The 12,631-nt window shown below is 36.6% G+C and overlaps 1 protein-coding gene across 2 annotated transcripts in view; it reads left to right on the top strand.

Moving 5' to 3' along the window:
• The window catches only part of LOC127568483 (echinoderm microtubule-associated protein-like 6), a 240,932-nt gene extending 229,256 nt beyond the window's left edge, over positions 1-11,676 (top strand). The window contains exons 39-43 of one of the 2 annotated variants that reach the window (XM_052012286.1): positions 824-927; positions 5,563-5,716; positions 7,099-7,199; positions 8,439-8,556; positions 9,535-11,676. In XM_052012286.1, coding sequence (XP_051868246.1) covers positions 824-927; positions 5,563-5,716; positions 7,099-7,199; positions 8,439-8,463 — 384 coding nt within the window. In that variant the 3' untranslated portion in view covers positions 8,464-8,556; positions 9,535-11,676. Of the gene's footprint in view, positions 1-823; positions 928-5,562; positions 5,717-7,098; positions 7,200-8,438; positions 8,848-9,534 lie in introns of those variants that run through there. The other variant, XM_052012285.1, reaches the window with a different exon arrangement.
• The last annotated feature ends 955 nt before the right edge of the window (positions 11,677-12,631 follow it).

The following is a 12,631-nucleotide window of genomic DNA, read 5'->3' as shown; positions in this document are numbered from 1 at the left end:
CATCAGAATAGCATTGAATCCTCTTTTTGTCTTTGGGAAAGCCAGAAATGATTATAACATATTCATGTCTCATTGTACATCAGTTACAACATTTTATTTTGTATTAGGGTTTAAGTTTTCACTGAAAGTGCAGTGATAAGACATCATTTCTTTCCCCTGCAATGCAAATGTAATAATAAGAGAGAATTTGAGGTGAGGGTCTTTCCAGTTTTGTTTTGAGCTGTCAGCTTTTTGAGGCTATGTATCACTATTTTCAGCTTTTGCACATGGCATGTTTGTGATGAACTCCAAAGGTTTACAATGAACTCTGCTTAACAGCAAGCCTTATATTTTTAATGCTTTTTGTGCAACTTTTTGACTTTTGTCCTCCTCTGAAAATGTATTATTCATATAGATTTAGAAGTCCAATGCATTTCTTCATCTCTGTGTAATTCCTGTTATAAGGGGCTGCCTTTTTCTGCAAGTTGCATTTTTTTTTAGAAATTCTTTACTTCCCCCTCTGGTTTGCCCCAATTCATATTCACTTGAATGTTGTGTTTTTTCTCCTTTCTTCCACCAATATATTTCTGAATCATCTTTATATGTACACACCATGCAAGGAGCACTGCACCCTCCTGATTCAACTCCCATGGTACAAAAACAGAAAAGTGATAGATTTTTTTTTAGTTATCCAAGCTTTTCTCTGAAGCTAGTCTTTGAAAGTGAATAGCAGTGTTATGTAAAATTGTTGCTCATATTCATGCAATTTTTCAACTATTCAAAAAAACTTCTGATTTAGTATACCAAATGTATTTAATTTAAGTATTTTTTTTCTTCTGTGCAGGTGTCCACAGGTGCCTACAAGCGTCAGGTGCATGAGGTTCCATCAGGAAAGCAAGTAATTGACCAGGCAATAACTGAGAAAATCACATGGGCTACATGGACAAGGTTGGTGATTTGGAGAATTTAAATAGAGTGTAAAAAAATTTAATTCTCATTCTTGCCTCAACCATTTCTAATTGGGTAATCTTTTCCAACCACTCATCTTTCTCCTTGCAAACTTCTTTTGTCTTCCCTTGACCACTTGTGGTCTTGACCACTTTTTGCTGAGTCATTGGTGGCTGATTCACCAATAAATTTTTAAGGGCCATATATTTACCAGACCTAGCAATTTAGAGTTCTCACATACTTGTTTGCCTTGCCATCTAATTCTCCTTAAAATCTATCTCATTCTCTTTACATCTTTTTCTTAACATCCATTCATGTGTGAGAACATTTTCTTCATTGAAGATGCTAAGGTTGTTAACAAACTGTAGTCCCAGATATTTGTAGAGCCTTCCAGTAATTTAATGACTCACACCTTATTGTCATGATAATGCAAAAATTTCAGTGCTGCCATTGAACTCGAGAGCTAAGTGCATGATATTATATTTGAGTGAAAGGAACAATTACTGGTAAATGAGTGTCTCATTTTGTGGTTAATACAACTTATTAAAGCTCGCATAAGCATATGTATTACTGGTTAAGTCTTGCTTTTCATTCTCTTTTCCAACGAAGGAAGATTCGTGGTACAAGAGCCTAAATTGGGTGGACAAATTAATTAACATTTTGAATGTTTCAGAACTATTTTTCTACTTCAAGGATTTGGGGAAGTGTTATTTTTAAATGTTGGGTTTTTAAAGCACATTTTTTGTTAGAGAAGGATGCTAAAATTAAAAAGACAAAAAAAACACTTCAGTCAAGTTTAGCAGAGTCTTTGAAGTCAGTCAAGTTTCTGAACAGAAAGTTATCAGATCAAGTTTATCTTAGTATAGAAGGAAAATGCACGAGATTACTTAGGTTGGAAACCTTTGGTTGCACACATCAGCTGTCAGTGGAAAGAAAACCCAGAGTATATAGTAAAACCTCAATAATTCAACACCCTCAGACTTTGGTAGGGCTAGACTAACAGATTTTCTGGATTATTGGATATTACGTCTTATTAATACATCAACACATGTTTAATTCATTTTTTTAATATGTTACACAGTAGTATAATAAAATTTCTAATGAACTGGTTGTGTTTAAAGAGAGTGTGGGAAACAGAACCCATTGTGTTGAAAGGGAACGTGGGAAAATGCATCTATCTGAGTTTAAAGGGAATGTGGGAAGCAAAATCCTAAGAGCCACGTGCTGAGCCATTGGGATTTCCAAACAGTCAGATACTAGATTGTCAGTGTTTTACTGTATAACTAGCCGATGATCCAACACTGTTGTCGTATTGACCCTGCTACTCTTCCATCTATATTCTTTAAGGAAATGGAAGAAAAAAAATGTAGAAATTAAGTAAAGAATAAGGAATAAATTGAAATATTGGATTAAGAGAGACAGCAAAAGCCTAAGGAAAAATAGGGGGGTGAATAAAGTAAAAATTATATATAAAATGTTTGTCTTCCAGAAACAATTTGTCAGCTCGGTAAATAAGAGACCACAGTTTCAGTTGTTGCTTTAGTTAACCGGAAATATTGAATGGCATTGCAGGAATGTAATTCTGGTTATTAAAAAGATTTTTTGAGTTGTTATCTTAATATATTGTTGGCTATCAGTCCTGCTGTAGTGAGCTTAATTCATTTTAATATCAAATCAGCAATTTTTTTTGAAAAACAGGGGAGACCGATGATGGTGGCACTTTCATGAAACCAATGGCATAGAGGCACGAATGGTTGTGTGGTTCATAATGATTTGTAGCCTACAGAGCATCTCCTATTCATCACAAGTAAATGGATCATTTACAAACTCATGGGCCAGATTGCCATGGACCATGACAGCTTGCCCACCCGCAGTAACTGTTCCAGATACAAAGGGTCAGCCAAACTAACCTTAGTACTCCAGTGTCATTCCTGAGGCCCTGCCCTGGAATGCCTGACATCTCTTCAACAGCTTGCCTCTTGTAAAGTCCTTTAAACTGTTTTTAGATGTCTCTGAAAATCAGGACCTCATTTTTTAAAAAAAATGTTCAAATCGGCAAATAATTTTTTAAAATATTTAAAATGAATAAAAGCTCAAATTAATTATATGCCTTAAACCATTTGAAATTATATAAACATTAAGATAAAATAAAATTAATAATTCACTTAACTGATTCGCCTTTTTAGTCAGAGTTGGCAACCCTATTCAAATAAATGGTGTCATCTCTTTATGCCAGCCACTGTGTCCAGTCCCTGTACTCAATATCTCTCTGCTCTGCTGCTGGACATGGTGGTGAGTCAGACCACCAGCTAAAGGTATATGTAATCTGGCCTAACCACAGCCTGCATGAAACCTGCTATTATTTTGCTAACAAGTTCAATGTCCTTACTTCCCAATTCTTCCTTCTGTAAGATAAATTAGCCTATATCATATTCTTTAACTGTTTCAAAACAGTTTATTTTCCAGCTCCCCTACTCAAAGTAGAAACGTTAACAATGTGCATGAATATCAGACCTTGACTATTTGAAGAATACATAGGACATGGTACAGCACAGGAACAGGCCCTTCACGATGTTTGTGCTAACCTTGACGCCATTTTAAAGTGCACATCTACCTGCACATGGTCTATATACCTAAATTCCCTGCCTGTTCATGTGTCTGTCTAAATGCCTGTCAAATATTGCTATCATATCTGCTTCCACCATTTCTTCTGGCAGCACATTCCAGGTACCTACCACTTTCTGTGTAACAAAAAAATACAATAAAAACCTTGTAAATCTCCTTTAAATTTACCCCCTTCACCTTAAATCTACTCCCACTAGAATTTGGTATTTCCAACCTGGTAAAAGACTGACCATCTACCCTATCTATGCCTCTCATAATTTTATATACTTCTATCAGGTCACCCCTCAGCCTCTGTCACTCCAGAGAAAACAATCCAAGTTTGTCCAACCTCTATGGCTAATACTCTTTAATCCAGGCAACATCCTCATGAACATCTTCTGCACCTTCTCCAAAGTCTCCACATCCTTGTGGTAATGTAGTGACCAGAACTGCACACAATACTACAAATGTGGCCTAACCAAAGTTTTATACAGCTGCAGCAAGACTTCCTGTCTTTTATACTCAACACCCTGACTGATGAAAGCAAACATGTTGTATACCTTCTTTATCACCCTATCTACTTGTGTTACTTCTTTCAGGGAACTATGGGCTTGCATCCCAAGATCCCTCTGTACATCAGTCTCCTAAGGGTCCTGCCATTTACCTTACACTTACATTTGACCTCCCAAAGTGCAACACATCACACTTGTCCAGATTAAATTCCATATACCATCTCATTGTCCATATTTCCAATTGGTCTACATCCTGCTGAATCCTTTGACAATCTTCCTCACTAACCAGAGCTCCACCAATTTTTGTATCATCTGCAAACTTACTAATAAGCCCACCTACATTTTCATACAAATCATTTATATATATCACAAGCAACAAGGTCCCAGCATTAATCCTTGCAGAACACCACTTGTCATAGACCTCCAGTCAAAATAACAACCCTCCACCATTACCCTGTGTCTTCAATGGTCTAGCCAATTTTCAATCCAATCTACCAAGTCTCCATGGATCCCATGTGCTTTAATTTTCTGGATCAGTCTATCATGAGGGACCTTGTCAAAAACTTTACCAAAGTCCATGTATATAAATAACATCCACTGCCCTATCTTCTTCATCTCCTCAAAAAAAATTCAATTAAGTTGTAAGACATGCCATCTCCCACACAAAGCAATGCTGACTATCCCTAATAAGCTTATGCTTTTCCAAATGTGAGGAGATCCTGTCCCTAAGAATCTTCTTCAATAATCTCTCTGCCACTGATGTAAGGCTCACTGGCGTATAATTTCCGAGTTTGTCCGTATTCTCCTTAAACAGAGGAAGAACATTGGCTATTCTCCAGTCCTCTGGGACCCTGCCTGTGGTTAAAGAGGATACAAAGACCCCAGCAATCTCCTCATGTCTCTCTCAATAATCTAGGATAGATCCCACAATACCCTGGGGACTTATCCACCTCAATGTGCTTTTCAAGAGACTTTGAAGAGTTGTTTCAAAAACTTTAATTGGATGAGGACCAAATACAAAACATTGAAATACTCCCATCACACGTCAATAAAAAAAATGTCTGATATGATTTTTCACTTAAGTATAGAATGATTTTAATAAGGAAGAATATTCATCCGTTCAATATGTGGTGTAATAAATTTCAAGTGAGATAATTAGGCAGTAGAGTTATGATTTAGAAAGAAAACATGCTTTCCTTACTTACATACAAACCTAAAAGTTTCACTTACTGTCCTAACAACATGATGACAGACACATTTTCCTGAGTTCAGTGTCATTAAATATGCATAATGGCAAAGGACATCCGCCATCGCAAGAGAGGGAAATAAAGCTGATGCTGCTTTTGAATTCAAGAAGAAAAGATGCACCAAAATCTTGATACTTTGTTTTAAGCCTTTGAAACAGCGATAGAACTTTAAAAATAGGGAAGAGTGGCCTTAGGACCTGAAGAAGTGTGTGGAAAAAAATGTAGAAATTTCAAATCTGATAAAATGTATGCAATTTATTCTCCTTGAACAGCATTTTAGGAGACGAAGTCCTTGGAATTTGGCCTCGAAATGCAGAGAAAGCCGATGTCAACTGTGCCTGTGTATCTCATGCTGGGTTAAACTTAGTGACAGGGGATGACTTCGGTTTGGTGAAACTTTTTGATTTTCCTTGCACTGAAAAATATGTAAGTGAATTTTTTATACAAGTGAAAATATCAGTCCTTTTTATTAGGAATTACATATGTAAGCAGACACTTAATTAGAGTCCAACAATAGCCACAAAAGATCCCGGAAATTATTTAGAGTCTGAAACTCCAGGTGGCAAGAGCAGTGTAAGCTATTTGGATGGACATTGATTTGAGATGTGATCCAGTTCCTCCAGCTCCTTTTTCTCACCTATGTCACCAAAATCCATCATGTGAAAGTGCAAACTTCTTGTGCCAGCCCATCAACCTGGATTACCCCACATTTAAATTTTAAATTTAAAAAAAAATTTTATTTACAGCGTGGTAACAGGCCCTTCCGGCCCAACGAGTCTGTGCTGCCCATTTTAAACCCAAATTAACCTACCCCTACGTCTTTGCAATGTGGGAGGAAACCGGAGCACCCGGAGGAAACCCACACAGACACGGGAGAACGTACAAACTCCTTACAGACAGCGACGGGAATCGAACCCCAATCGCTGGCGCTGTAATAACGTCGCGCTAACCGCTACGCTACCGTGCCGCCCAATGAGGAAATAGTTTTTGTGTTTATCTTATCCAATTTGTTTATACTATAAACCTCTATTTTTTTCATATTTCATTGTGACACAGAAGAAAGCTATCTGGCCTATCAAGTCTGCCAGCCCTGAGTAGTCTCATTTGCACGTGCCCCTTAACAGTCCCACCCCAATTTTCCATCCATCCACTGACACTTAAGACAGTTTACAGTAATCAATTAACCTACCAACTGGCGCATCTATGGCATGAGTGAGGAAACCGCTGCACCTGGGAAAAGCCCACAGGGACACAGGGAGAACATGCAAACTCCACACAGATTACACTGGAGATCAGAATCGAACCTGGGTTGCTGGAGCTGTGGGATAGCTGCAGTAATTGAAGTGTCATTTTGCTGCATCAATCAGATCACCCTTCAACGTTCTATGACAGAGTATACAAACCAGGTTTATGCAAGGAACATGTAGGATCTGTGCAAATTCAATCAGCTTTGCCCACATTTCTGAAGAGAAATTGCTGTAAGAAAAGCAGCAAATTGAATTCTTAAAAATATTTTCTTATCTTCAGTTTCCATCAGTTAGAGCAGCTGCCTTTCTTAAAGTAGTTACAGAATGTTGTAATAAAATTCCTGACCACTACATCTCTGTTAAATGAATATCGGGGCAAATGCACCATTACTGTCTTTGGAAAGAAATGTGTCAAACTGATGGTTGGAAGTCCCAGCCCACTCTTTCTGATGGCAGAACAAAAGATTGTATTAAAAGCTGAAAGATTTGATTTGTGCTGTAGTTAGGAATCATGTTCAATAATTAATTATCCTGCAATTTTTTTTGTTTGTTTTTCGTTAGGCCAAACACAAGCGTTATTTTGGCCATTCTGCACATGTGACAAATGTACGTTTTTCCCATGATGACAAGTATGTTGTTAGTGCTGGTGGTGATGACTGCAGGTAAGATACTGAAAATGTGATGTACCTAAAACACAGTAAGTTTTAAATTATATTCTGAGATGTCCAAGGGTTTATTTTATATTAATAATTTTGTGATAAATTGAAATGCCAATTTCAACCCCAAACATCACTTCAGCTTTTCTGAATAATTGAAGAAAATGTTTCCATTACACAAACAAAGGTCTTGAGCATCTTTCTAACTACATTTTTATTAACACCAGGGCGTAAAATTAATTTTTCAGTAGACCTCTACATTCAGAAAACTACTGACAGCTTTCTCCATAAGTCAGAAAGGATCTTGTAACTAAAAGTAGTGAAGTTATGAAGGTTATAATTTTGCAAAGAATGGTGGTAGCCCTGATGATTGGAAGAATTTTAGGGACCAAATATATTCCATATTAAGTATCTTAAAATGTAGTTTATGTGATAAAACAACCACACTGATACATTTTCTATGGCTCTACTTCTCCATAATTTGTTTTGAAAGGAGAGCCCACATTTTTCACCAGCAGTTTCATGAATTCTGCTATTTTTTGATCCCCGCACAAATGCACAAGTCCCAATGCTGGACTCCAAAGGCAGAACAGAAGCTTGCTGAGATTCACCAGTACATGCGCTGGGACATCTGCTTTTGGATCCTGCATAGCCTTTGAATTGGGATTGTAGGGCTGCAAGGATGAAAAGGGCGTAAGTTGCTCCTTTTTTTGTACAGCATTTTGTTTGTGTGAGCCAAGATAATTTTTAAAATTATTTCTGTCTTGCTTTATAAGTTTGTCATCTTTACTTGAACAGAGGACTTTTTAAGAAAGCATTTTAATAACTAGAAAATAGTTTTCTTTTTTTCTGTATTAAATTTTAAAATATTTCTGAATATCAGATACCAGAGATTTTGCTCTCTGTTGAAGGCTTCCAGAGTTTTGTGGGTGGGACTTGTTCTGGCTTGTGATTTATTTGTACGATTTGAGGACCTGTCACCATTCAGAGCTTCATCACATGATTGTGTGTCCCAATGTGATCAGGTTCCAAATCCAGAGAAGGCAAGTTCTGGGAAATGAGGAATGCAGGCTGCAGGAAAACTGAAGAAAATCTAGGTCAATATTTGGCCTTTGCTTTCGGCTGCTGAAAGCAATTTACACATTTTGCCAACTATTTCAGTAAAGATTCAGCTTCAGTGATATACTATTTTCAACCTATGTGGAAAATTAATAAATTAAGTTATTTATTCTTGTTTGTTTGCAGTATATTTGTTTGGCGATGTCTTTGAAGAAAAAAAATCCAGTGACTATTTCTTTCAAAAGATGGAATCCTAAATGCCTCAATAACAACTTGGCTGCTAGAAAGCAAAAATGCTTAAAAGGTGCATATATTTAAAAAAAATGTTTGTGTAAATTATCAACTTGTGTCCACAAAACATATTGTGATTGTGAAGCCTGTGATGTGAATGCCATTGAAGATGCTGAAAATGAGGACACAATGTAGACTGCATCAAAACTAAACAAAAGTGGTGCAATGGTTGGTTCTTGACTTTAAAATATAAAACAGATTGACAGGATACCTAGTGTAAAGAAAATCACTTGGCTAAGAGGTTTTTGAAGTGACCTCTTTAGCAGGTGTTTATGTATTGGGAGCAATTGCAGACCTTGGTGACACTCAGTATGTCCCCTGAACCAAACGTACAAGTGCATTCTGGAGATGATTATCACAGAGTGATTTTAAAACTGGGATCTTGCAGCAAAATGCAATCTCACTCTACAGCAAGAGAAGAATTGCTAAATTTAATTTGTATGTACATTTTTATTCAAGATAGAATGTACAAATTATTTTGTTGGTACAGAGGCTTTTATAGGTTTGTAAAATTCTTAAAGGTGCAAAAGGCTTGCTTCACAAATACAATAGGACTGGTTCATATGTAGCTATAAATTGCTGCTAAGCAAGTTTTTAGTCACTCCATTTCATCTTGCAATTATCTTTACTATGAAAGGATCAAAATTATAGGCATAGTGCCAGTGTATTAAAGGTGTTCCAAAGAATTCTTTACACTGTTGGGCCTATGTCTTCATTCAGGGAAGTTCTACTGAAGTGAGTTTCAGCATTCTTAAGTAGGATTGTAGCCAGATCAGTTTGGTTTGGCAGAGGAGAAGGAATTCTTAAGTGTTCTGATATGATTGTGATTCTTCTTTTCCCCAGTAAGCTTTTCTGTTCATCTACCTCAGTGTAATCCTGAATCCATTTTCATGGGCCAGGATAATTTGACATGCAGGATTGACACCCAGCTAGTTCTGTACCAAGAAGCAGCCACCTTTTGCTAACATGGGAAAATTTGGTATTGTTGCAGTGGGATCACCAGTGCAAAGCAAAGGGATCTGTGACCAGATGAAAGGGGTAAGGAACCCCAAAGAAGGCAAATTTTATAAAATTCTTCAGTCCTAACTGAAGCCTTCAGCAGGTAGGAGATTGGGCTGAAATGGAAGGCGAGGAAGTCACTACTAAGCCCTCATCAATTACATAGTTTTGGAACATAACTACCAACCACCTTAAGCCTATCAATTGCAGTTCCAAGGTGATATGAGCCAAAATGAGCTAGTTTCATTTGCCTGCGTTTGGCACATATCCCTCTAAATCTTTCTTATCCAGGTTCTTGTCCAAGTGTCTTTTAAATTTTGTTATTGTACCTGCCTCAGCCACTTCCTCTGGCAGTTGGTTCCATATACACACTATCCTCTGCGTGAAGAAGTTGCCCCTCGTGTTCCTTTTAGATCTTTCTCACTTTAAACCTATTCCCTCTAGTTCTTGATTCCCTTTCTCTGGGGAAAAAGATTGTGTGCATTCACCCAATCTATGCCCATCATGATTTTATACACCTCTATAAGGTCACCCATCAGTCTCCTAAGCTCCAAGGAATGAAGTCCCAGCCTGTCCAACCTCTCCCTATAATCCAGGCCCTCGAGTCCTGGCAACATTTCTTGTAAATCTTCTTTGCACTCTTTCCAGCCCACATGGGATTATAGGAATCATTACTATCTGATAAACCATGAATTTTGAGCCAGGGCTGAGGTCTTGATATCCGAACACTATTTTCTTCAAATGGTGTGCTGTTGCATTGAAAGTGATAGTGAATTTACATCTATGTCTGCCTTCATCAAAAGATAACCCCCAAATATGGGTAGTCCATGTTTTCCAGGGTCTTGCCCTGAACTTTTATAGTCAGAGATGCAGGAGGGACTGTTGGTAGAGAACCTTTGTCTTGCACATGTTGAGTGTTAGGCCCATACTCTTGTAGGCTTCAGTGAACAAGTCAGCAGGCCACTGTGTGTATGCAAATGCAAGCCTCGTCTGCATACTGCAGTTTGGATAACTTTGGTTCTAAAGTGTAATTGCCATAAGCTGAATAATTACCCACAAGTGTGCTCCACCTGCACACTTGCCCAATCCCTGGCTCCGGCTACAAATCATGAGCTCTGGCTGCAAGGAAAGAATTTCCAGAGTTACAGGGAGAGGAACTAGCTGGATTGATCTTGCAATAAGCCAGTATGGGCTTAATAGGCCAAATGGTCATCTGTGTTTAAATCATTCTGTGATTTAAGAAACATCTAGGTGGTCAATTGATAAGAGTTTGGTTTGTGTTCTTGAAATCAAATGGATTGAAACTATCTTTCAACAGTTAAATTAATATTCCTGTGCACTGATAGAATGTTATTCAGCCACAACATCATGGTTATAATCATTTTGATTCTTTGAAAAGAAATCTAAAGCAAAATAAGGTTGTAAAAACACTGCAGGTTATTGAAGAGTGATTTTTGTTTTCCCTCCATTTCCTTTTGGGGTATATAATCCTTTGTTATTGTGCAAGAACATACTACAAAATATTAATACATACCCTGAGAAACACCTGCTAAAGCTACTTGCAGGTAGATGGAATGAGGCAGAAGATCAGGTTGGCATGGACTAGATGGGCTGAAGGGCCTGTTTCTGTGCCATAGTGCTGTATGGCTCTAAGTGTAATGATGACTTTACACCTCAGCATAAGGTACCCATATACCTAAAACTGTATTTCCAAATAATGTGCCAGCATTGTGCATTAAAGAATTCCTTTAACAATTCTAAAAAGGTAGCACAACCCCAAACTGCTGTTGTGTCTGTGAAGCTGCTTTTTTTTTATTGCCATGGTTTTATTTGTACGTTACTTGTATTTCAATGATTTTTCACTAATGAATCACAACCATCTGACTTGGGAAATTCTTTGCACAAGTGCCTTTGTACAATTCTATATACAATTACCCATTGATTTAGTTTTGCAATATAAATATCAAGCATACATGGTGCTATTGATTTTAGAAATATTGAAATGAAGCTTAGGGCAATGTCCTACTTTGAATTTGGTTTTTAAATGATCATTACATGTAAAAAAAAATCAATACTTCCAGCAATAGTTAAATATTCCAATTGAAAGGTAATTGTCTTTATCTTTGAGGCTAAAATTCTTTATATTTGACAGGACAATGTATCAGCTGCAAGTTATTTATTGCTTAATAAGAAAATCTAAATAAATGGCAAATATTAATTGCATAGGTATAGTATTTTAACTTCTAATCCAAGAAGTAAATATGCAAGAAAGTATTTGTGAGGCCTGTCAGAAGTTTAAAAATGCAAATTATATGACCCCTCAATTATGGACAAAATTAATCTGATTTTCACATAGTCATTCTATATAATTGATAATGTTTTGGCCATAGTACAATGCCCTTCTGTATGGAGTCTTCTATGAAAGTTTAATTCCAGTTTGGATAGAAAGCAATCGAATATCTTTCAGCATCTTTAGTAGACAAGCACATTTCGGCTTTACAAGATATTCACCATTCAAGAAGTGTTGCCTTATAATGTTTGAGTGTGAGAGTGGACTATTCAACTAGGTGTTTAAATTCAGCAAGCCAAAGCTCACTATGCAGTTTAGCCACTAGCATGGTGGTTTGATAGTAGTGCTTCATAACAATCAGATTAACAATAATAATTTTATTGAAGTGTTTGTATTATTTACAGTGTGTATTTGTGCTTAATTCTTCTGTCTTTCAATATTTGATAATTTTGGGGATTTTTTTGATGTATGCAAATAGGTACAATTATCAAGACATTGACATGTTTTTATATAGTAGAATAATAAAATAGCAATATTATATCCATGGAAATTAAGTACCTAAATGAAATAGTGAAAAACTAATTTTTTGATTCATTTTGAAAAACATAATTCTTACATTTTTCTATTTGATTTTTAAATTGCAAATATATCATTGATAAATTTGTTATACACTGTAAAATAATGGATTGTAATATAATGTATATTAAGAAACTGCATCATGCATGAAATTATTTTTTAATTAATAAGAATCAATTGTTTGGGCTTAAATGAAGTAATATAATTCAAGTGTCGCTAATGT

Source organism: Pristis pectinata, chromosome 3, assembly GCF_009764475.1.
Source record: "Pristis pectinata isolate sPriPec2 chromosome 3, sPriPec2.1.pri, whole genome shotgun sequence".
Lineage (NCBI taxonomy): Eukaryota > Metazoa > Chordata > Chondrichthyes > Rhinopristiformes > Pristidae > Pristis > Pristis pectinata.
This window is presented reverse-complemented; position numbering and strand designations above follow the sequence as displayed.